At 39.4% G+C, this 27063-nt stretch overlaps 1 protein-coding gene across 1 annotated transcript in view; it reads right to left on the bottom strand.

The window, feature by feature from the left end:
• Trpc5 (transient receptor potential cation channel subfamily C member 5) overlaps nt 1-27063 on the bottom strand; it is a 134596-nt gene that overhangs the window by 21814 nt on the left and 85719 nt on the right. The window contains exons 4-6 of the mRNA XM_026396796.1: nt 26158-26297; nt 21496-21818; nt 10491-10686 (exon numbers count right to left, since the gene is read on the bottom strand). Of these exons, the coding sequence (XP_026252581.1) occupies nt 10491-10686; nt 21496-21818; nt 26158-26297 (659 nt within the window). The remainder of the gene's footprint in view (nt 1-10490; nt 10687-21495; nt 21819-26157; nt 26298-27063) is intronic.

Raw genomic sequence — 27063 nt, 5'->3', positions numbered from 1 at the left:
TGCCCACAACCTCTTTTTCTTGTTGGTGTCCCCTCCCCAGTCTTCCTCAGGTGTATTTCCCTCATGATACCTCTATTGCTTGGCCCCATATGAAAACCTGATCTCAGTAAGGGATTGGACACACTCATTTACATTGTCACAAGTGAACTAGTAGCAATTCAAATCATATTTGTATTATATCTGGGAACAAAATTTTAAAGTGAGAAATTTTTGGATGACAGTGGGAAAATGTCTGTGAACCCTCTGAGACTTTGGTAAACTTATGTATGTTTGCTTATATGTTCATTTTTCTTGTCCATATTCAGATTGTCAAAGAACTCTGGGATTCCCCAAAAAAGGTTAAATGCAGTCTTAAGGCAAAGAAACAAATGAAAAAGTGAAGTTTGTAACTGTAGTTCCATAATTGTAGACTCCATGAGAATGGAGTCTGTCTTGTTCATCTATCACCTATTATTTCCCCAGTCAAGAATACAGTGTGGTTCATAGTAGTCTTTCAATAAATATTTGTTAAATCCATTCATTTATTCATCCAAGTAGTATTTATCATTAAGTGAATGAATGAAAGAATAAAGGCCATCAGCCAGAAGATGAGGAGAGACTTTGGTGTTGTACTGTCATTTTCATAGTTGGTGATGTTTCCTTTTCAGTTAGCCAAGATAATGTCTCCATGACAACTACATATGTTCCTGATGAACACTAGGATAGGGAATCAGGGATACAGAGCAGCACATCAGGCACCTGCCCTTTGGTTGCCCTTTAGCACAGGGAAAGAAAATCCACTCCCTTTCATTTGTCTCCTTCACATTCCCACTTGAATGTTTGTCAGTCACCCAAACCATCAACAGGCAGCAGCAGGCATTACAGGCTGTTGCTGCTATTGGAAGCAGAGCTGTTGTTCAGCTGAGATGTGCCAAAGTATCCTGGGAGAACCCTGAGGGGAAGAACTCTGGTCACCAGCTCACTCCCACTCTAAGCTCACTGGCAAAACCAAGATCAAGTATGGATGCAGAATGAAAAAGAAATCTATTTCTCTGTTCAACCACCAGGGGGAGGGCCAGGCCAGGCCCAAAAGCAATGTGGAGTTCTGAAAAAAAAAAAAAAAAAAAAGTCTTCAGCACTCACTGAATCATTTGCAGAGAGAATGCTCCATTCTCCTCATTTGCAAATGGTGGACAGTCAACTTGCAGTTGTGCATATAATGTCAAGGGAGGCTCTAGGCATGCAAAAGCCACTTGGGAAAGAAAAGGGCTGAGATGTCCCAAGGCAGGACATACAAGTTGAAATAAGGAGTTCTTGTCATACACATTAATTTGGTAGCTGACCTGTTTACCCTCCATGGGTGTGGTGGTCTTAGGTGGGTTACCTGACTGTTTGCAGAGGCTTGGAGTATTAGGGACAGAATTGAAGTGCAACCAGGTGTTTAAAGTCTGGTAGACACACAAAAGAAGAAAAAGAGAGCTACTGTGTGTGTGTGTGGGCGGGGGGTCGGGTCATGTTAGTGGGGAAATATCAGCCCTGGAAATAAGACATTTAGTTTGAAGAACTCAGGGGAAAGTTCATTAGAGGATCCCTTTGGTTAGAACACAGGGGACAGTCAGTAAGTCAGTCAACCAAATGCAAGGGTGAAGTCAGGGAAGTCTGAGATTGGGTGGGGAATGTGTATAGTGCATGCATCAGAGCCTAGAGATTTGGGCTGTGTTATGGTTTAGATGTGGCATTCTTAAAAAGCTCACGTGTGAGACAATGCAAGAAGGTCCGGAGGAGAAATAACTTAACTCAATCAGTGAATTGATCCCTGATGTGGGATTAACTGAGTGGTAACTGGAGGCAGGTGGGGTGTGGCTATGGGGGTATATATTTTTTATCTAGAGAGTGGAGTCTCTCTCTCTCTCTCTCTCTCTCTCTCTCTCTCTCCTTCCTGATCACTCTGTGAGCTGCTTCCTTCCACCACACTCTCCTGCCATGATGTTCTGCCTCACCTGGAGCCTTGGGGAATGGAGCCAGACTTCTATAGACTAAGACCTCTGAAACTGCAAGCCCTCATATAAACTTTTCCTCCCCCCAAATTTTTCTGGTCAGATCTTTTAGTCACAACAGCTAAAAAGCTAGCTAAAACACAAGCTAAGTGAAATAAGCCAATCCCCAAAAACAAAGGTCAAACATTCTCTCTGATCTGGAGACACTAACACATCTCCATGGGGGTGGGATAGAATTTCAGTGGAATAAACAAAGGGGAATGAAGGGATGGGAAGAATATGGGAATAGAAAAGACAGTAGAATGAATGAGACATAACTTTCTTATGTTCATAAATGAATACATGACCAGTGAAGCACCACATCATGTACATCCACAAGAATGGGATCCTATTTAGAATAAGTTAAACTCCATGTATGTACAATATGTCAAAATACACACTACTGTCATGTATATCTAAAAAGAACAAAATTTTTAAAAAAATTGAAAAAAAAATAAAAAAGAATGAAATCCTGTCATTTGCAGCAAAATTGGTAGAACTAGAGGATGACACATTAGGTAAAATAAACCAGACAAATACTGCATGTTCTGTCTCATATGTAGAAGCTAAAAAAATTGACTTGAATTTAGAATAGTAATTAGTAGAGATTGGGAAGGGAGGGTGAATAAAGGGAAGCTGAATTTGACTAGTGCACACTATATGCACATGTTGAAATGTCACACTGAACCCCATTAATATGTGCACTTTATATATGTTAATTGAAAATAAAATATGAAAAAAGAGTGTGCCCCTGGGCAAGTCAATTTTATCTCTGTGCCTCAGTTTCCTCACCTATAAAATGGAATCAATATTAGTTATGTGAAGATATCTGAGCTAATCTGCACAAAAAGTTCTTTTTTATAGTATGTGGCACATAAGTGCTCAAGAGATGATAGCTATTAATGGCAGCTATAATAATAATAGGAAGCACTTGGTTGAATGTCTGGCATTTCATAAAGGCTTGTCTATACGCCAAATATTCTTATTTATTCCATTATTATGACTGATTTCTCTATGTGTTAGAGATGCTCTAAGCTCTTAAGTTGGGCCTAAAGATGGAGACACAGGGCTTGTCCAGGTCCGGCAGTTGGCCAGGGTTGCTGGGCCAACCCAGGTAGACAGCCAGCATGAGGGACCAGAATGGAGATGTGAGAAGCTATAAAAACAGACTTTATCTCCTTTTATTATTTTTCTAATAGCAAGAGCTGAGCTTCGTTATCTAGCTCCTAGGGATACAAGTCCTTTACATGTCTCTCCTCACTGCTAAGCATATTTGCTGTTGGGACAAAGAGGATTTCATGGCCATTTTAAAAGATGGTTTCATGGGGAATGAAAGGATGGGAGGCAAAAAGGAGTGAAGCCGACCCCTATAGTCTTACTGCCCCAGACACCAGGCCAATCTCTGCTATTATACAAACTATTTATTTGCCAGAAACGAGAGCTAATCACAGTGCCCACTTGTCTGTCTTTCCAAATTTGACTCATCCTTAAGGCTCAGTTCAACTTGGGCTTCATAAATCTACCTCACAACAATCCAGTGAGATAGGTACTGGTTGGGGTGCAGCAGGGAGAACAGAAATTACTCTATATCTTTCAAATCTGTTTTAAAAAAATTTTGTTCTCTCTCTCTCTCTCTCTCTCTCTCTCTCTCTCTCTATATATATATATATATATATATATATATATATATATATATATAAAACAGTAGAGTAATATTATATATACATGGAGTATAATTTACTCTAATCAGGATCCCATTCTTGTGGTTGTACATGATGTGGAGTTTCACTGGTCATGTATTCATATATGAACATAGGAAAGTTACGTCCATTTCATTCTACTGTCTTTCCTATTCCTATCCCCTCCTTCCCTTCATTCCCTTTTGTCTGATCCAATGAACTTCTATTCTTCCCTCACTCCCCTACTTATTGTGTGTTAGCATCTGCATATCAGAGAGAACATTCAACCTTTGGGTTTTGGGGACTGGCTTATTTCACTTAGCATGATAGTCTCCAGTACTATTCATTTACCTGCAAATGCCATAATTTCATTCTTCTTTTATATGTCTTTCAAATCTTGAAGATATAATACAAAAATTAGTTTCATAGATGATGGAAAAGCTGGGAAACTAAACAGGAGTCAGTGAAGCAACTCAGAGTTAGCAAGAACAGGAAGCCCCTCTTCTCCCTAGAATTTGAAGGACAAGAAACAGGAAGAGGAATAGTCAACGGAACCCAGAGACTGGGGTCTCTGGCAGAAGCTAGAGACAAAGTGGGGCTGCCCTGCAAATGCTGTGGCAATGGAGGGAGGGGATGCCTACTGGTTGCTGGAGGTGAGTCCCAGAGAAAATATAGTTGCTGCTAGAGGCATCACAAAAAGTGAGGGTGGGGAGAGGGAACAAATGTTCTAGCTTCTCCCCTCCTCCCACCTTCTGGTTTACTCAGAAGCCAAAGGGCAAGGGATTGTGGGGAATATCGTTCCCTTGATACAGGAAATAGGCAGAAAATGGATCTGAGTACGCAACCGGCAAAAAGTCTAATTATAATCCCTATTTTACACAGAAGTCAAATGAGGCAGAAAGAGGTCAGATCACCCAAAACCGTACTAAGTAACAGTCCAGGTTTCAATGCAGGCAGCCTGACTACTCTTGGGCCCATGCTTTCAGTAATCACTGCTAATTATATTCACAGTTTAAAACTATTTTTAGTTTACTCATGTCAGACTTTTTCCTTTACACTTTAATCTCCCTAATGGCATCAACTGTGTCTTTCCCTTTATGTCATTTACCTTACCCTTGTGTCTCTCATAGAACCTGCCAGAAGATGTAAGTTGTCAATGGAAATGGGATTATCAGTAGGTATTCACAGGTTCTACATTACCCAAGGGAGGGGGCACTTTTAAAATGTCCTTGGTGGTTCTGAATGTTTGCTTTCTCCTTAGTGAAAAGTTGCAGTCCCTGATCAGATTCCAGAGAATGGTTTGGCGACAGGGAAAAGCACAAACTGAGATGAAGGAAATCAATATCTAGATTGCTTGAGGGCATCCCAAAGGGAAGAGACACTTATTAAAATCTGAAATGGCTCCACTCCAACGTCATAAAATTCTTACAGCTTAAATTGAGCAACTCCTTCATCTGGAAAGAGGTTATACTATTCCTTAGACTTATTATAGCTTTCATGATTTACTGCTCAGTGGAATTGAAAGCTGGCAGGGTTGATACTGTCTTCTGTTTTTTTAAGAAACAGCTCTTGGGAGCTGAGACAGACATGGGTATGCTGGGTACATCATCAGTGTTTTCTGTCTTGGAAGAGATTAGGTCAGATAGTGGACCCTTTGTCTCTTGGGATTAGAACAAAATCTTCATTGCTGAAACTGTTAGGACAAGGAGCCTGGACAATTTAGAGTTGTGATGTAACTAGGGGGAAAATGGTACTCAGATGCTTCTTACCCTCAAGGTCAGGGTCAATATGACAGTGTAATAGTTCTATATGTGGCTCTTGGGGTTAGTCTACCTCAATTCAAAGCCAGATTGTCTCATTTACTAGTATACTGAAAAGAATATAGTGTTACAATATAGTACATTATCCTGCTTTTTGTCCTCTCTCTGGGTATTCTTTCTCAGTCTCTGAGTGATCTATCCTCATTTTCTAACCTGTAGATATCAGTGTCTCTTGGGCCTTATTTTCCCATCTCTTCACTTTTTTTTCTTTTTGTTGATGCATTATAATTATACCTAATAGTGGGATTCACTGCCTCATATTCATATATTGACATAGCATAATTTGGTCAATTTCATTTCCCATTGCTTCCCAATTCCCTCCCCTCCACCCTTTCCATGTTCCCATTCCTCAACTCTACTGGTCTCCCTTCTATCTTTACTTATCTAGCCACACTTGCTCCCTTAGTGATCTCATCCATGCCGATACTGGTGACTCCTAAATCTTTGTCTCCAGTCTGGATTGCTCCTCTAGGCTTGTAGACCACTGTCTACTCAACATCTTCCTTCTGATGGCTAATGGGCATCTAACTTCATTAGTCTAAAACTCAATTCTGGATCTCTGCCCTTATTCCCCTGCACTGAGCCTACTCCTTTCCCACTCTTTCCCATCTCAGTAATGCGCAACTCCACCCTTCCAGTTGGCCAAAAAAACTTGGTCTCATCCTTGACTCCTGTATTTCACTCACACCTTACAACTAATCTAGCAGCATATCTAAGAGCTGATCACTTCTCATAGCTTCCATAACAACCACCTGGTCTAACCCACCACCAGCTCTTCTTTGGGTCAATTCAATGATCTCACAATTGATTTCTCTGTCTTTGTCCCTACCCTGCTTCAGTCTACCCTCTTTTCAACACAGAAATCTTATTAATATGCAAGCTAGATCATATATGTTTTCTGCTCAAAATCCTCCCAGGGCTCCTTATACCTCACAAGAGTAGAAGCCGGAGTCCTTACAATGGTCTATAATGGCCTACATGATCTGTCCCTTACTCCCATTACCTTCCTGACTTCCTCTTCTACTTCTCTCCCTTTGTTTACTCTGTTCCAGTCACACTGGTTTTCACAAGGCTAAAACCAAGGTATCAGGGTGGCTGTACTCTGATCTGAAGGCTCTAGAGAAGAAACTGCTTCCAAGTTCATTTATGATGTTTACAGGATTCATTTATGTGCAGTTGTAGGACTAAGGTCTCTACTTTTTTTGCAGTCTGTCATATTGGGGTCATTCACATCTTCTAGAGGCACCTGAATTTCTTACCACATGGACCTTTCCATGGTCAAGACAGCAATGGCAGATCAACTCTTCCTTGTGCCCCAGATCCCTAATATCCTTTTTGGCTATCAGTTACAGAAAACCATTCTTAAAGGACTCATGTCATGTGATTTGATTAGACCCACCTGGATAATCTCCCTGATTAGTAACAATACATCTGCAAAATTCCTTTGGCCATGTTATGAAACATAATTGCAAGTGTGATATTTCATCATATTCATAGTCCTGACTATTAGGTGAGAAATGGAAGGGGAGTGATTGAAGTTTCTGCTTACTACAGTGATATTCAGACTAAGAAACAAATCAATTTGAATGTATGCCAGCTGCAGTACTGGAGCAGGGTTCTGCATATTATCTGCTGTTCCAGATGTTACCTTTTACTTGCTGGATAGTGAAGAGGTCTGGGGGTGTCCTATAGGGAGCAGCTGGAGTGGCAGCTATTTACCAACTAGAACAGAAATATTTCTAATATCTTAACATCTGGTTAGTCATATCAATGCATAGTAATTGGCTATCAGATCTACTTAGAGGGTTAAAATTCATAGTGTAGTATGTGAAGTACTGTCTTTTTCTCTGTGCTTTGAGAATTGGAGGTTGGTCTCAGGTGGCTGGGGGTGGGCAGGGAGACCACCTGCCCTCTTTGGCAGTTTGATGATGGGCAACAGCCCTCTCTAACCTTGTCTGCTATTTTTTCAATGCTAGGTTTACTTGAATGACTGTCTTCATTTGCAAGGCTGTCTTCTGCCGCAGAGAAGTCCATTCATCTGAGATGATGACTCCAGATGCTGCCACCCCACTGGAGATGACCGAACCAATCCCTTGTATTTGGGCTCTCCTGAAGCCACTCAGCAGCTGGAGCTCAGTGAGGCACATGCTGTTCACTTTTTGTCAGCACTAGAGTGAGTGCTGCACAGCAGCCAATGAAACTGAAGGCTCTTTTTCTTTCTTCTTTTTGGCATGGGGATTGAACCCACATCCCCAGCCCTTTTTAGTTTTTATTTTAAAACAGGTCTCACTAAGTTGCTTAGGGCCTCAAACTTGCATTTCTACTGCCTCAGCCTCCTGAGTTGCTGGGAGTTGCTGGGATTACAGGCATGCACCATTGTACCCAGCTCTGAAGGTTCTTATTAACTTACTGAATAAGTCTTGATCAAAGACCATCATATTTTGTAATGACCAATCTCAGGCAACAGAGATGTCTCTTGTGGTTGGGACAGGGGATAGGAATAGGGCCTAAGATAAATGAGCATTTTTGGACTACTCCATCTGTCTCACCTAATATTTTGTAATGGGTGAATCTGGTTAAAATAGCATCAAGAGCAGCTTTGTTTGATGTAATTTATGCATGTACATAAATAACATTAGTGACAAGATGGTTGTGCTGAAAGAAGTGTCACAGAGAGTAATAAGTAGCTTAAGGGAGATATGAAGAGAAAAGTAAAACACTGCTAATTGCAAATAACTAATAATATATACTATGGCCAGATTCACCTACTGAAGTTGGCTGGGAACATGGAGCACAGGCCTGAAGTGATTTCCTGCTTCACTGTATCTTGAGGATAATACTACACATCATAGAAGAGGAGTCTTCTTTGGCATAGAAATACCAATTGCTACAGAGCCCTATATCACCAGCATCTCTGAATCCTGGGAACATTGATAAGGAGGTCAACCCTTCAAGGGACTGATCTCACCTGGTGTTCTTGAACTGTGGACTAGAAAGTAAAACGAACAGATTGACAATAAGGCATGGTCTCTACCTACACTGAGTCAGCCTGTGATACCTTTAGAGGCAGGAGAAATTTGTCTTTGGTGATTTCCCTTTTTTGTAGCCTTTTCCCTCATGTAAAGGCCCTTCTAAAGATTATATTCACTACTGAAGTAGAGATATAGCAAATGAAATTAAAATCTACTTGCTGGTCTTTGCCGCTTAAGCAGTTCCAGATACTTTTGTAATCAGGTTGCTGAATATTGGCATCCTGCTTGTTCCATTTCCAAATGGTTAAAAAAAAAACTACCAGAAAATTCCAAAGCAGAAGGTAGTCTTCAGAATGGTTGGCCATGACCCCAGATGTGTGAGATGGTATAGACATAGACACAATTCATGTAATCTACTCCAGGCACCCTCCCTGGGGAGGGGAGTCAAGGAGTTTTCTTGAAGTACAACTGGAGGGGCTGGGGATGTGGCTCAAGCGGTAGCGCGCTCGCCTGGCATGCGTGCGGCCCGGGTTCGATCCTCAGCACCACATACAAACAAAGATGTTGTGTCTGCCGAGAACTAAAAAATAAATATTAAAATTCTCTCTCTCTCTAAAAAAAAGAAAAAGAAAAAGAAAAAACCAAAAAACAAAACCTACTACCAGCAGGTGGTGACAGGAAAGCTGGAGTTGATGATTTCCACCCTTCCTAGAAAATGTCACTGAGCTCAGAGTGAAATGCCACTGCCCTATATGAGGTGACAAGAAAAATCTCTTCCTTTCTTACTGTCACAAAGAAAGATCTGCTGCCAAACATGTAGTGATAAAACTACAAATGTCTTACCATGAATATTGTCATCTTTGTTCAAGGGTGGAGGGTAGGATATCAGGCATAGGATTGCATGCCTGCCCTCATCCCCTTCTAGAGACAGGTTAGGAGTAAGTGTAGATCATATCAGAGGCTTTGGTTTAGTTAGGTTTGAATGAAAGAGAGAGGAAGTAAGCAAGTGAGGGAATGAAGCAAAACTATATTCCACTTCAAATACAACAGAATTTCAGAGCTAAAAAGGACCTTACTGAGCCTATTTCGTTCATCTGCAGACACACAGACTCACAGAACTGGCAAGAATGTTAAAGACCATTGATTGCAACTCCCTCACTGTTTTGGGATGAAAAAAGAAGCCCAAGAAGAGAAAATAAATTACCCAAGGTCACTTTATTATACATGGCAGAATCAGGATTAAAGTCCCTGGTTTCTAAACTTCGAATTTTTTCCCATTATATAGCCCTTCTTTTTCGATTACCTAAGCACTTAGGATCTAAAGCATACCAGTAGACAATCTTATGCACTATTGTTTTTTGGTACTGGGGATCAAACTTGGGGCACTTTACCACTAAGATAGGAGACAGGAGATAGCGCTGTCCAACTTAGAGAACTAGATTGGCTGAATTGACCCTGGAGGTGAGGTGCCCAATGGGGAAGCCAGTTGTGCTCATACCATCAATTTTCCTTACTGAGGCAAGAAAATAAATTTTAAAAATTAAAATATTTTTAACAGCAAGAAAATTCTATTAACTAAAACAACTTAGTATAGATTACCAAAATTCAATATATTGAGTCCAAACAAAATTACCGTAGAAAGAATAAAATCAATTTAACAGTTGAGAAAGCTAATGTAAGTTCATTGAAGCAGACAGACTCTCTCTCCCCCCCCCCCCCAGTACTGGGGATTGAGCTCAGGGCTTCACACATGCTAGGCAAGTGCTCTACCACTAAGCTACATCCCAGCCCATTTTAGTTTTTATTTTAAGACATGGTCTCACTAAGTTGCTGAGGCTGACCTTGAACTTGCAATCCTCCTGCCTCAGTCTCTGGAGTAGTTGGGATTACAGGTATGCACCACTATACACAGCCAGACTGTCATTGAGCTTGTAGTGGGCTCCATACCAATGTCACACACTCCTGAAACCAAAGTAAAGACCCTTATAAAGCAAAGCTACTTACGGCAATAAGCTGGTAGGAGTTGTTCATCATGGCAATCAGCATGTTCAGCAGCACTACCAGGGAGATGACATTGTATGTTCCAAACATGGTAGCTCCTACAAACTCGGTGAACTCATGTCTGGCTTTCACATTGGTGACATAGAGATTTAAAAGGCCAAATACAGACCAGAAGAGTGACTGAAGTGTTTCAAAGAGCCTAAAAGAGATTTTTAAAAAGCAGGTTAGTTAATTCTCAAGAGTAAGAAAAGAGAGAAAATGTGAGTTGATCTCTAACAGGACTGTCAGATCTGCAATAGGCAGACAGATGATCTCACATATTTTGGTCTCTTCTCTAACACAGCCCACGCCACTTTATTTGTTCCTACTTCTATGTCCTGTACTTTGCTTTTCTACCTGGAATACCATCTCCCTTCCCTCAATCTCCACAGAACACTAAGCATGTTCAAGGCATATTTCAAGGACTACTTCTACCAAACTCTTTCTTTCATCTTCAGACTATGTGATCTACTATAGAGGCAGTAAATGCAATGGTTAAGAATATGTTGCATCATTATACAAAATACATATATAAAGATGTGAATTTGGTGTCAACATATCTTATATACAAACAGAGATATGATAAATTGTGGTATAAAGGTGTATTAAGAATTGTAATGCAAAAAATAATAAGAGAGCTCATGTATAATGGCATAATTTGGTATGAACACACTTTATATACAGAGTTATGAAATATTGTGCTGTGAATGGATAATTATGATTGTCATGCACTCCACTATTGTCATGTATGTAAGAAATTTAAAAAAAAGAATATGTTGCTTGGGCCTGATGCAGTGGTGCACGCCTGTAATCCCAGCAGCTTTGGAGGCTGAGGCAGAAGGATCATGAGTTCAAAGCCAGCCTCAGCAAAAGCAAGGTGCTAAGCAACTCAGTGAGTTCCTGTCTCTAAATAAAATATAAAATAGGGCTGGGGATGTGGCTCAGTGGTTGAGTGCCCCTGAGTTCAATCCCTGGTACCAATATATATATATATATATATATATATATATATATATATATATATATATATATATATATCTCAAGATTATTAAATTAATAAGCCCAATGTACTTTGAGAGTCTTTGGGATTTTTTTCTTGGGTTTATTTGGTGGGGGGGGAGTGAGTAGAAATCGTTTTTAAAAATCTCTCTCTCTGGGAAAGGACTTTCCACAGATCTTTGCATGGCTGTATTCTTAAAAGATCTCAGCTCAAATGACACTTCCTCAGAGAGGCTTTCCTTGGTTGCTCTTCTTTAAGAAGCTCCATTAAGTATTCTCTATCCTACTGTTTTGTTTAATTTTATTTGTAGTACCTAAAATTCCCTAAAATTATTATTTACTACTAATAATATTAAATATTATAATAATATTAATAATAAATATACTATTAAGAATTTTTGTGTTTTAATGTTTATTTTCTATCCTTTCTACTAGAATGTGAATTCTTATGAGGGTAGAGACATAGATTTATTATATACCTGCTACATAGTAGGCACTCAATAATAGTTATTGAATAGATGAAAGAATACATGTTAATTATTACTATTATTATTTCATCAGATTCAAGTAGGGAAAAGTCTAATCCCATCAACAACTGTATTCACAGGCTGCATACTGAGGGGTAGTTCACTTGAATGAAGACTGTGCTCTGCACTGGCTTGATGCTGGGGGGGGGGCTCTTTCAAGGTCATGCACATGACCTTTCTTTTTCTATTTTTTATTCGGTACTGGGGATTGAAACCAGGGGCCCTTAAACAGCCCTTCTTAAATATTTTTATTGAGAGACAGAGTATTTCTAAGTTTCTTAGGCCCTTGCTAAGTTGCTGAGGCTGGCTTTGAGCTCAAGATCCTCCTGCCTCAGCCTCTGGAGCCACTTAGATCACAGGTACAATCAACCTCAACTGGCTGGAAGATTTGATACATGTGTACATTGTGTAATGATCAAATCAGGGTAATGATTATCTTCTACCACCTCAAACACTTATCATTTCTTTGTGGTAAAATATTCACAATCCCTTCTTCTAGCTAGTTTGCAATATACTGTACATTATTGCTATCTATAGCCATCGTTCTGTGCAATAGTACACCAGAACATCTTGCTCCTACCTAACTGTACCATTGTACCAATGACCAATCTCTCACCCTCACCCCTCCTCCCTACTCGCTTCAGTCTCTGACAACCACTGTTATACTCTCTCTACTTTTAGAAATTTGCTTTTTGTTTGATTCAAGTAAGTTTTCCAATTGATGAAATAATTGAAAATCAATAGCAAGTCACAGCAGGGTAGATACAAGAACCAGAACATGTGGCAAGTCATACCTATCACAGGATCTGAATTTCTGGAAGACACAAACAGTCTGGGATAGGCTATGCAAAGTATCACCAGGCCTGACAGAGGGTTGAAAAATGGGGGGATGTGGGGTTCAGCAATCTGGCCATTTCAGGAGACCACAGCTAGAACATGGGGGTGTCTGTTAGAAATCAGGCAGGCAGGAGGCCAGTAATGGCACACACAGCTAACACAGCAGCTGGATGACAGCAGCTGGAGCAGCTGTGGTTCAGTAAAACAAAAAGCAGCTGTGACAAATATACATAGCATGCTGAAGCACCAGAATTCCTGGGAGTTGAATGTAAAACACAGAAAGCCTTCAAGAAGTGTCGATTACATGACAGCAAGACCAGAAAAAGAACAAGTCCATGGTCAGTATGTTGGTATTGTCTTCCTGAATTGGTTGCTTCTCCTGAATTTTAATGCTATGTTCCTTCAGCACCCATGTCTACAACAATTAAAACTGCAATCGTTAATGCCTGAATGTTTGCTAGGTGTTTCATTGAGTCCTTAAAAGTGAAAGACTGGGCATTTAAAATTTGTCCTCAACTTGGTGAAGTTATAGTTAGGGAGATTCTATGGATTATATAAGAGGTGGGAATGAAGGGTGATAGGAAAGATCATTCCTCAGTTTTGGTGGTTGGTAGTAAGAATGCCTTTACCATCATGCACAAAATGTCACACTGTGATCTGGTCACCAGGAGAAGCTGGCCTACTGAAAGGCCTGCCCAAGTAAAATAAAGCACTGGCCTGTGAGATGGATAAGAATATTCTTGGGGGAATATCTATAGGATGCTCTGTGGCTGGACTCAGTTGAATTCATAGGGAAAAGACCTCCACCTGGAGGGGAGGTGGAATTATTTGGTGGCTGGGTCCATAATAAAATCATCACAGAGATGGGAAGATTTGTTGACCAAACTCTAGAACTCTAATACCAAATGAATGTCATTTAAATTTTAAAGGAAATTATTTTAGAGAAAACAACCAACCCATTTTTACTTAGTAGATAGTAAACAAACATATGGAACTTGCTAGTTCAAGAAGGGGCACAGATTGGAGATACAAAGATTCGAGAAGAATTGGTATTAAATGCATAGAAGACAAATGCATAGCAGGTGGTTAAGAAGGAACTTCTGCATGGTGGGTGCCATCCATAAATAGATCACAGACTAAGAGGGGGACAAGAGAACGGAGATAGAAACTGCAGTTCCCTGGACATGTATTGAAAATCTCATCTTTGTGATAAGGAATTAGAAGAAGTACAGAGAGAATTAACCCCTCTGGACCTAATTCAGACCTACAAGGAAAACTGGAGGGTGAACTGAAAGAGAAAAGCTTCCAGCAGTCCCATCAACCCAGATGGAGCAAGGCATGACTAGTCCTTTGTCTTCATCCTTATCCATTCTGCAGTTCCCTGATTCAGCTATTTCTCATTTCACTGTACCTTTGACAAGCTTCTAGCTCTGAATAAAATGGCCCTTCCCTGCTCTTACCGCTAGCTTCTATTTCTCTCCTGTCTTCCATTCAGCCCAACCCTTGTTTGACCTTCCCGTCTTAACTGAAGCTCCACATGCTCTAGAAGGCTGCCCTAACTCCTTTATTACAAAGTTGGGTTAGATGCTCCTCATCTCTGCTCCAATACTACACTAGTCCTATTTTATAAAGGCATGTATCCATCCAACCATAAAGGCAATAGATAGAGGGGAGTAGCTAATAGAAAACTTTAGACCTCTCCACCTTAGTAACAATATGCCTGTGAGAAAGTTATAGAACCTCTTTAAAGTTCAAATTTCCTTATCCCCCAAAATGGGTACTGGTAGAAAAAATATTAATCACTAATATTTATTTTACTTTTAATATGCTAAGCATTATATTAAGAACTTTGCATATATTTCAATATCTGATTATAACCCACCATTATTTATCCACTTTTTAAATAAGAAACTGAGGGATAGAGTGCTCACACAGGCAGGAAATTGTAGAGGTAGGATTTGTACCAAGCTCTTTTGACTCTGAAGTCCACACACTTGACCACACACTTGAGCCTGGTTTCCTCTATCCCATAAGATGGTGCATGTAAAACACTAAGCATGGTGTTTGCCATATGGCAAACTGGAAAGATGGCAGCTTGTTCATTTGTGTTCTCCATTAGACTCTGAACTTCTTTTTTTTAAATATTTTTTTTTGTTGTTGTAGATGGATACCTTTATTTTATTTTGTATTTATTTTTAGGTGGTGCTGAGGATATAACCCAGTGCCTCACACGCGTGAACCAAGCACTCTAAACTGAGACACAACCCCAGCCCCAGACTCTGAACTTCTTAAGAATAAGGATGTTACCTTATTCAGTATCCTCCTTCTCCGGTACATAAGAGTTGCTAAATAAATTTTTTTTTAATAAATCTATCAAAGATGACAGGAGAAATATAATCAAGGAAAGAAAAAATGAGTGGTAACATCAGCTCAATAGCAGTAACTGGAAGAATATGAACTGGAATGTGTGGGTCTGGAGACAATAAGAACCTTCAAAATCTGATCAGAACAAAGAGAAGAGCCTATGTTGGGGACAAAGTTTGTATCCATGTGAATAAGATACAAAAATACAGATTGAATGATGGATGGAGAAATCACCACTGATTAAGTAGGAGTAGCTGCAAATGAATGATAACAGTTGGGAAGGAAGTGGCAGGGGCCTGCTAGGTCATGGCTCTGTTCTCTTCAGATTTATGTGTATTTGTGACTATTGCAACAAATCTTATGTAACTTTACAAAACTGATATTTACACCCTCCTGGGTAAGAGTGCAGACTGGAGCCTGATTGCCATTCTGACTCTGCTACTTATTGTCTATGCTATTGGGGACCTCCTGCTTAACTGCTTTGGACCCTGGTTTCCTCATCTGTAAAATGGTTTAATAATATTACTGTCTACCTCATTGCATGGTAGTGAGAATTAAATGTGTTAATTCATGTAAACCTGATTTGCAATAGTGGCTGAGCACTCATAAATGTCAGTTAATTTATCCCTCTGTTAAACTTTTCACCTTGATGTTGTTTGGCATTCCTTGTCTTTATAAGTTGTTATTCACTTTCCTATTTAGTTGTACATAGCTGCAATCATAGTACATACAATTTTTGTGATTTTAAAAATTATACATTTTATACATAGACTTTTTGTGTATTATATACAGTCCTCATATATATCATTTTAATAGTTGCCTGATATCCCACCCAGTGAAGACCAAGCCTATCTGACAGTTTTATCAACGCTTTGATTGAAAAACAATGACATGCTTCTTAGATTTTCAGATGACACAATATTGGGAGAGACAGCTAATAAATTGGATGACAGGGTCAAGAATCAGAAAGATTTCAACATCTTGGAGCATTGGGCTGGAACTAACGAGATGAAATACAATAGGGATCAATGTAGTGCTTTGCTCCTGGGCCAAGTGCCCAAGTACAAGATGAGAGAGGTAGGAGAAAGGCCAAGGGTTTTTGCTGAAAGCAAGCTCAAAGTGAATCAGCAGAGTGACAGAGTTGGGCAGATGACATCAGTCATCTCAGAGGGACAGAAGCATTCGTAGATCATGTACAATTAAAGATAGGATTTCTAAGACCCATCCATGTTTTTGCAAATGGCTTGCATATAAAACTGCTAAAATCTGAATTAAGTCACTGTATTTATCATTGTTTATTTCCTGGTTGTGATGTTGTACTATACTAATGCAAAATGTTGCCACTGGGGAACATCAGGTAATTATTTCTCACAATTGCATGTAAATCGATAATTGTCTCCAAATAAAAAGCTGTAAAAAGATAGGCTGTCTACGAACTTCATTTTTCCATTCAACTGTTTGATAGGCATTTTGAATATCTTTATGTCTTAGGGCCCCTTATGGCAGATGTGAAGCTGACTCAAATAGGAGTATCAGTCTAGTGGGAATAAAGAGACACAACTGACTAAAATATAACAGGTTTTGTACTTTAATGGATATGTGCTTAAGATGCTATGGTGGACACAGAAGAAGCCTACAGCTGAGAGTGGTTAAGAAAAGTCTTTAGAGCATTTGATACTTTGGCAGAATTGGAAAGTTGTGTAAAAGTTTTCTAGGCTGGCTAAGTGAAGATTGGCTTTCCAGGCAGAGGGAATGGCATGTGATATACAAAGGCCTATAGGGCTGACATGCTTTCTTGTAGCTGGGAAATAGCAAGATGTTGACTATGGAGGAGAGGAGTGGAAGGCTGAAGAGGCATGGTCTAGACTTCTAAGATTCTGTGTCTTATGGTAAAGATGCTGTATTTATGAAGAAGATTCAGATACACTGGTGGGCATGGAGCCAGGGGCTGACAGAATGAGACTGGTATTTAGGAAGAGCCTTCCACATAGCAAGTGGGAGATTGTTTGGAAGGGAGACAAGACTAGATGCAGGGAGACTTGTTAAAGAGGCTATTGTAGTAGTCTTTGAGAGAGATGATTTAGGCCTGAACCAAGACAGTGTATGTGTGTACATATGGATTCAAAAGTGTATATGTGTGTGTATGAATTAAAAAGTGTAGGTGTGTGCGTATGGATTCAAAAGTGTAGGTGTGTGCGTATGGATTCAAAGCTATTTAAGAAGTAAATTGAAAGGGCTGAGTGAGACACTAGATTTGTTTCATGAGGGAAAGGGTAAGAGTCCCATATAACTCCTAGAATTCAGGCTGGGGCCTTTTAATGAGAAGAGGAGCTAAAGGGGAAATTGGTTAGGGTGATATGCAGACAAGGAATTTAGTTGTGGACATTTTGTGTCTTGGGGGCCTGTGGAACAGGCAAGTGGGCAGAGGTGCTCAGTAGGCATCTGGAGATGAGGGCCTGGACTGGAGAGTTAGTGTCTTACCACTCTGAACCTTTTTTTCTCTCAAGTTCTGTATCCTAAGAATGATGATGCCTTCTTTTTAAAATTTTGATTTATTTTTTATTGTTGTTCTTAGATATTTTGACATATTATACATATATGGAAGGCAACCCATTCCAATTTTGATCCATTCTTATGGTTGTACATGATGTCGAGTTATACTGGTCATGTATTCAATATACCTTCTTCTTAAAAACATTTTTTTTTGGTACATGGACAGCATGCCTTTATTTTCTTTGTTTATTTTTATGTGGTGCAGAGGATTGAACCCAGTGCCTCACATGCTCTGTCACTGAGGTACAGCCCCAGCCCTCGTGATACCTTCTTAATTGCTTCTCTCAACAGCAGATGAAGGCCAGGTACTCCCAGTATGAAATACTGAACTCCAGTCATCAACAATATTGTCACATGTTTGTCAGCAAGGACAATGAGTTCCCCTTAAATTGTATGCCTAGGGAAAAAAGGGCTTTCTCTACTTTTAAAGCAGAAGAATAACAATGGCATCTCTGGAGAATCATAAGGAAAAAGATGACAATAAGCAGGTACCAAACTTTTCACCAGATATATAAATAAACTTATTTTCCCCTTCTCTAAAAGCTGAGTCTTTCTGATGCTCTGACTGAATAATAAGTATTTTAATAGGTATTACAATGCCTGAGTTGAAGCATTTAAAAGAAAACAAATTGGAATCAGGCCTCAATGGAGGAGAAAAACATCAACAGATAGAGGGAAAGTTGAGGTAATGCTACTGCTGATTTGGTCCCAGCAGGATAATGCTTCTTCCTATCTGACACCCCAAGATATAATTTCGTGTATGACAGTGTCCATTCTTGTCAATTTTCCCTGCTGGGCAAGTGATGGAAGCAAAATGTCAGTTGGCAACAGGGGTGTTAATAATCACTACAAACTTGCGAGGAGGCATTTTATAAACTTCCTTGGCAGAGTTCACATGAAAGGGTAATTGGCCAGGACCCAGTCCTCCCATTGAATACTTTGATGGGAACAAATGTGAAAACCACTACAAAGTTGCTCTTTATATTAAAAATAGGTTGAAGTGAGTTCTGTCTCTAGAGTACCGCAAGAAAGGAAGCAGTTCCTAGTCAGGAAGCACTAGTAAAGGGATCAGTTGCCATTATACACTCCTGGTTGGCTTAATAAAATTGGATTATTTCTTGGCCTCCTTTTCTTCTCACATAAGTCTGGTTGTCACATCCAAGATTTTTCCAGAGTTCTGGGAAGAGAGATAGGAGTATTGCCTATGGGAAAGGAATGAGTGTGGTGATGGGTAATGGAGTGAGTCCACATTTTTCAAATCCATTTCTCTGAAGCATCATCCTGGAGAGATCATTTAAAAATTAATAAGGGGGAGAAGAGTGCTTTCTTTTTGTAGTCAATATATCTGAGAAGATTTCTCCCTACATGGTAAATTCATGGTGGAAGGACTCTGAGAAGTCCTGCAGTAACAAAACCTTTTAAACTTTGTCCCAGAATTTCCAAAACTCATTTCATCTCAAACTCCATGTCTATCAACATGCCATTGACCTGTCCTTTTCTTTTTTATTTTTACAACCAATTTTAGGAAATGCTACTAGAGGCAAACAGGGACAGGGATAGGGTAGATAAGATTGTTTTGTTTTGTTTTGTTTTGTTTTACTCTGAATTAGTACAACTTTTGGTCAAGTAGAAATCCTTCACTCCAAGCCTTTGTTACTGAACACATTTATAGAATGTCTGAATTCAATGAACTGACTTTACAGAATTAAAGGAAAAGAATTAATGAAAATACTATTTAGCCATAAAAACATGGAATCCTATCATTTGTGGTAATGTGAATGAACTCAAAGAACATTATGTTGAGTGAAATAAACCAGAAGGACAAATACTGCAAGGTCTCACCCATATATGGTAGGAATATAAAAAATGTCAATCTCATAGAAGTAGAGAGTAGAATGCTGGCTACTAGAGCCTGGGGAGGATATATTGGAAGAGGAATGGGTGAGGAAAAGTTGATGAAGGAATACAAAGTTACAGTTAGATAGGAGTGAGAAGTTCTGGTATGTTATTGAGCAGTAGGGCAACTATAAATATAGATGATGTGCTGTACTTTTTCAAGATAGCTAGAAGAGAAGACTTTTTAAAATATTTTTTAGTTTTCAATGGACCTTTATTTTATTTATTTTTATGTGGTGCTGAGAATCAAACCTAGTGCCTCACACAAGCGCTCTTCCACTGAGCTAAAACCCTAACCCCATAGAAGAGAAGATTTTTAAATATTGCAACACGACGAAATGCTCAGGGTATGAGGTGATGGATATGCTAAATACCTGATTGATTATTAATGCATTCATGTAAGGAATCACACTATGCCCCATAAGCATGTACAATGATTACATGTCATTAAAAACAAAACACATTAGGAAAAATTGTATTTTTCCTAATGTGTTTTGTTTTTAATTCTTAGTTTAATAACTAAGAATCTTGCATGACCTTGGGGTCATTATTATGAATACCAGTGATCATCCAACACTCCTCAAAAGGGGTGGAGACAGACAAGGTGGGGGACACCAATCCAGGGTCAGCCCAGGGCAGCACCTAGCCTAACAAATTGTCTAACTTGTGCTTATTTTCTCTCATATCTATTTCCCCTAATGCCAACTTTTCAGAAATTAAAAGCCATTCTAAAGTTTTGAAGGTGCCCACAAAGTAGATCTTGAGAGTAGGACCAAAAGGCACAAGAGTTCCATGTGTCCAGAGGTAGCAAACTCCTGGACAATGAGTCATGAACTGTCTCTTGGATCCCAAGTGAGAATGGAAGACATTTCCAGTCAGTGCTTGGTGCCCCTTCATCTACCTAAATCCTTAAATTAAGCTAGTTGGTAAGCTAACTCTAATTTTGCCACAACCTGTTCTCTTTCTAGCTTACTTCTGTGAAAGGGGGTACATTAAGATGTACATATATGATGACACCACAGAGAATTTAACATCTGTAAGAATGGGGTCTTAATTAGAATAAGACATACTTCATCCTCATATAATTATATCCAAATGGATTCTACTGTCATGTATAACTAAAAAGAACCAATAAAAGAAAAAAATGATACACTTACATCCTTTCTTGCTTCGGGCATGATTCAGAATAGTTAAATTAGCTTTGGTGGTTACTTGCTAAGAAGAATAGCCTTTCTGTTTCATTTCCTTGGTGGAGGTTTTTTTTTTTTGCTACTAGGGATGGAACCCAGGGTCACTTAACCACTGAGCTATATCTCCAGCCCTTTTTTGTGTTTTATTAAGAGACAGGGTCTCTCTGAGTTGCTTAAGGTCTCACTAACTTGCTGAGGTTGGTTTTGAACTTGTGATCCTCCTGCCTCAGTCTCCTGAGCCACCGGGATTACAGGCAAGTACCACTGTGCCTGCAAGGCCACTTTTTTGAGTGAGGTATTATGTATTCCACCCCCATCAAATCTTTAAAAATACAGAATGCTACTAACATAGTTCAGAACTAACTCTGAAGTCTAGTTCCTGGCAGCCCATATATGTGTTTTTCTTTATTCCTTCCCCTAACTCCACTCTCCCTGTCGCCTGTACAGAGAGGCAGTTTCCCTCCACCTCAGACCATTTGGATGAATCCGCAGTAAGCTTTGCTCGAACTATTGAGAGGCAGTGATGAAACTGTTGGCTGAAAATAAGACAAAAAAGGAGAAGGCAGAAAAAAAAGGCAAAAGAGGAGAGGAGGGGAGTCTTACGTGGAGAAGGCGTTGTTCTGCTTTTCACATCGGATCCCCTTGCAGTTGTTAGGCTCATCAATAGCTCTGGTCTCATAATAAAAGTAAAGCTGATTCAGTCCATTGGCAAAAGCCAGCAATACCAGGCAGTAGATAAAGAGGAATTTGAGGATATCAAGCAGCATGCGTCCCAAAGAGATCTGCAGAGGCCCTAAGTGGGAGTTGGCTGTGAACAGGGATATGAGACGCAAGGAACTTAAAATGTTGGATATTGCGAAGAGCGCCTCTGCAATCAGAGTCGGGTGCCACATTTCCCATTCCTCCCTCGGACGAGAACCATTATACTAAAAAAAAAAAAAAAAAAAAGTGCAGAAGGTGAGAAATACAATGAGCATTTATAAAACTTTCCCCTTTCCACTCTTTTACACCCAAATAAAGCCACCAAAATATGCATTAAGCATCATTTATCCAAAAATCCCCATGCATGGAACTATTTGTCTTTTGGCTCCATTCAATTAGTATATGACACTGTCTTCCTCTCTTTCCCATCCAAATATACACCCAGCATATACACAAAGCTGAATGAATTTCAAAGCAATCCTCTGGAGCAACCACCTGTGATTTATCAACAGACATTTTCTAACTGAGATTAACAGATTGTTGCAGAGTATCACTGAAACTGAGCCACAGGTATGCTCAGGGCAGTAAGGATAAATCACCTTGCTTCCTAATGAAATTTTGAATCAGACCTAATTCCTTAATCCCCCACTGGGTTCTGAGCACCACGGACAACTTGCAGTTATTAAAGGACAGGAGGTACATGGAACCTTCTCAGCATACAGTGTTTAGCCTCACTTCCCCACTGAGTGCAGTTGGGGGCTGATGGACCATTCTTAAGGAGTCTTCATCAGAGCTTTCTGCTGAATTTTGATGTATTCCACACTATTGCAAATGGCATGACATCCTATCAGGTAGAGAATCCAGTACTTCTCTGCACAGTGGCATATGAATGTATTTTGCTGTTCCTTTGACAACCCTACAAGCTAGAACATCCCTCTAGCACAAATGAAGAACCAGGGGATTAAAGGGAAGGAATAACCAGTATCTATAGGATTGGTTGCCCATTTTCAGCCTTATTCCATGCTTCTAGCTTCTAGAACATGAGGAGTAGTCTTGAAGAAAATGAACATCATTATGAGATCTGAGCCTCAATTTGGGCATTGACACCTCAAACTGCCTCTATCTTTCACCTTTGCCATAAAAAAGGATAATGCCTACTCCCAGCCTGTGTACATGTTTGTGATTATATATCTACATGCAAAAATATATGTACTCCAGAGGGGAGATGTTATGGAAATACAAGGAACTAGTTATTACCTTCCTCAGGATAGAAGTAGATTTTGACTGGGATTCCATTTGAAGCGTGTTGCCTTGAGCTCTCATCTAAATATCACAATTTCTCAGGACTACATGTAAACAGCTTTCCTGAGAAAATGTATTGGGGGCCAAATTATATTGTTAGCATTTCTAAAATGTGTTTCAGTTACAACAACTGAGGAAACTGGTGTTTTTAAAATCATTTGTGTATATCCAATATTCTTCACTGTCAAAAGAACTGAAGAAACCAAAGCATATTTTTGCTTCTGTTTCAGATAAACTTTTAGGCAACCAATCAGTTTTATGTACTCTTGGCCAAACCTTGTATTTCTATATATTTCCTTCCAAAAAAACACTCACTGCATTGCTATGAGGGGTAGGCGTTATTATGCCTGTTTTACAAATGGAGGAATTGAAATCCAGAGAGGCAGAGTCATTTGCTAAAGATTTCACAGCAAAGTTGGTGGCAGAGCCAGCACTAAATCCCAGGTCTCCAGATACTCAGTCTAGCACTATTTCTATTAAACGTACTTACATGATAGTTAATCTCACTGCACAGATGTTAGATAGGCCTTTAAAGGTTTTGAGGTATATGTGAGAGATGAAGACTCTTTGCTGACAACAAAACAGACCTATGTTTTAAAACTAGAAATAATGAACTAGAAGATGTATAGTTTATAATTTGAGGTATTTTTTTTTTCTCTCTCTATGCCCAGAACTATAACCACAGGGAAATCTGCTGCCCATGGGGTGGTGAATCTGGATTTGCAGAACACTCAAAAGTATGAAAAAGGATATCTTGGCAAATCTGTACTTTGCATATATACCTTTTGAGAAAGATACCTTACCATGTGAGTCCAGGGAATAAACCCACAATTCATCTAACACAGAGGGCAGCAACCGTTTTCTGTCAAGGGCCAGATACTACAAATGTTTGGCTTTATGGGCTTTATAGTCCCTGTCACAACTACTTAATACTTATAGTGCTAAAGTGACCATAGACAGTATATAAACAAATGGACATAACAGCTGGCCACATTTAGCCCACACACCATAGTTTGCTGCCTCATGATCTTACAGTAGTTTTCAAACTGTATTCTTTAGAGCCTCAGGGTTCTCCATAGTTCACTATAGAACCTCAGGGTTCTCCATAGTTCACCACAGAACTTCAGGATTCATGATCTTCATGAGAGTCACAGAAGATTCATTTCTCAAGCCAAACTTAGTTTTGTGTAAATTTTTGCTTGAAGACATGATTCCATAGAAAAATTATCAGGTTGAAAACCATTGGTCTAATACTATTTGTGTTTTTTTGTTTTTTTTTTGTTTTTTTTTTTTTTTGAAGGGGTACCAGGGATTGATCCCAGGAGTACTTAACCACTGAGCCACATCCCCAGCCCTTTTTTATATATTTTATTTAGAGACAGCATCTCACTGAATTGCTTAGGCCTCACTAAGTTGCTGGCTTTGAACTCTTGATCCTCCTGCTTCAGCCTCTCAAGCCGCGGGATTATAGGCATGCACCACCATGCCTGAATCTATTTGATTTTATATATGAGGCAGATTCTGAGGCTCAGAGAGGTAGAGGGATTGCCTATGATAATCTAGCTCTAGCTCATGGGTATGAGACTGGCATTTACCAGTTTAGTAGATTGGATTTACTCTTTTTTTTTGTGGTGCTGGGGATTGAACCCAGGGCCTTGTGCATGTGAGGGAAGCACTCTACCAACTGAGCTACATCCCAAGCCCCTGGATTTACTGTTATACTTTGTGGTAGGGAAGCATCTAGCTCTTCAGAAACCTCACTCGTGAAGGTGGATAAGTTATGTGATTAGTTAATGTTGAGCATCTATAGACACATTTTCAGATCTCCAATGTTAATCCTTTTCTTCATTATTTATTCTAAACTCTTTTGTTTAAACAAAACCTAGCAATTGCTAGATTGATAATTTATGGTTTCTCATGTATATAAATACTACTTCTAAAGGAAGAATTTTTTTTTTTTTTTTTTTTTAGGGAAACTGTGTTACTTAGTCAGCAGAGTGCCAGAATGACATGGAGTTCACCCAGGCACATTAACCAGAGATTCATTTTCCTCACCAGCCTTTTCTTTTAAGGAAGTTGTAAGTATGTGTTAAATGATCACCACATGTATAAGGCATACTCTTGGGCTTCTTTCAAAAATATTTCACGGCTGCATTCAATATTCATGCTCTGCATAGCTTCCAAGGTCTTAAAATTTATGCAATATGCATATTAGGGATATAAAAATAAACTAAGCTGTTGCAGATTTGGGGGACAGCCATATTCTCATTCTAAAACTTCTTAATGTGAAATTTAGTGCCAAAAGCATGACTGACTACACAAACTTAGAGACTAAATTGTCAGCATCTCCTTCTGGTGGAAAAGTTCAACTAAATGTGGAAGGATCATAGTCATTCCATTATTTAGTAAACATCAAACTTGAACTCAGAGCCTGTGATTTCCCAAAGTGAGGCATATGATATGAATTTATTTCCAGGATAATTCAAGCGGCACCTTGGGTAGGGAAAGCAACATGGTGGTGGTGGTTTGTGTACATTATCTGAATTGAGGCACAGTTTGGGTGATATTCAAAAAGCTGGATTCACAACTGCTTGAATGATTATCCTGGTGGTGGAAGTGATGAGGGAGGCAGAGACTATTAAAGGTCTATGTCTCTTGTGATGATGTTTCTGGAATATTGCTACTTGTCATGTGAAGAACAGTTGAGGGAAGTGGGAATGTTTAGGTTTAGCAAGCAATGACTCAGTGGGTAAGGGAGAGATGACTTCATACCGGAAGTACTATTATAGAGAAGCAACAGCTTTTTTCTATATGACCCCATAGGGAAGGATTACCCATGGATGTGGCATGGGAGAATAGTATTAGACAAATATAACTCTTTTTATTGAAGTGACAAGGGTTAAGAGAGGCTTTTGGAAACAGTAAATTCAGTACATTTCCCTGCACTATGCAAGCAAGCATCAGTGGGCCATTCTCTTAGCAAGAACATTGTGGAGAAGATTTCAGCATTCAGAACTAAAGTCCCCTTTACCTTGAGAGTCTAAGAAGCTAATGATTCATTTGATTCATTCTCCACTTTCTTTGCTTAAGCAGACACTGTTTATAAACTATGGAAAGAATGTTTGTTTATATGGAACTTTCCCACAATGGATTGGAGCGGCAACATTACTTTCCCCATAAACACTTCATGTTCCCAGAATAAAAGCTTATTGATGTAACCAAAATCATTGTTTAAGAACAATGACAGACATTCAATTTTACCTTGACATAGGCCACAATCTTCAAAGAAATAGTTGCCAAGTAGAGGGAGTTCATTGCAAAATCCATCAGGTTCCACCAATCATGGATGTATTCAGTAAATCCACCATCCCACATTTCCTTAATCTCCCCCCAAATGAAACCTGAAGAATAGAGGCAAAAAGTTTATTTCCACATCAGGGAAGTCCTGGTCATCATAGCAGGACCACCCCCAAATGAATAAGGATGAAATCAATGAACAAATTGGGGTAAGTGGAGCAGTAGTCACTTACCTCTTTGTTTCCTACTCTACCTCCCAGTCATGGACTTGTTAAACATGGTGGCAGTCTCCTGAGATGCCCATAAATCATACTTTTCTGGGCACTACCCTGACTCACTTTTAACATTCTTACTATAGTTACTGGAATGCTGTCATTTTCTTTATTTTTTTCTTTTGCTGTTGCAATTTTGGGCTCCGAATTCTATCTTCTTCCCATATTGGAGTGGGAGCAATCTTATTAATAAATTGATTAAATCAATATTACTTCATAGTCCCTGATTTCTACTAGGCACTGAAGAGAAAACTTCTTCATGAGTTTTGAGGTGAGCAAGCTGATCATGAACCAAATTACCAGATGCTGGGGCTGAAACTAGGCACTGCGGCCTCAAATAATTTAGCATGCATCCTCTTTTCTCCTTTCTCCTCTCACTGTATAAGGGTTTTGTGGAGTTTGCCTGCTGACACAGATGTTTCATCAGCCTTGGAATATAGAAAAAAGTAAAAGGTGCAGCTGTAGTCTAAGGCAGTACTTTTTAGACTTTAAAGTGCATGTAAATTACCTGGGAATCATGTTAACATGCAGATTTTTTGATGTCTAACAAGCTCCCAGGTGATCCCCATATTACTGGTTTGGGAGACCAGTTTTATGG

This window comes from Urocitellus parryii, chromosome X (genome assembly GCF_045843805.1).
Source record: "Urocitellus parryii isolate mUroPar1 chromosome X, mUroPar1.hap1, whole genome shotgun sequence".
NCBI classification, from domain to species: domain Eukaryota; kingdom Metazoa; phylum Chordata; class Mammalia; order Rodentia; family Sciuridae; genus Urocitellus; species Urocitellus parryii.
This window is presented reverse-complemented; position numbering and strand designations above follow the sequence as displayed.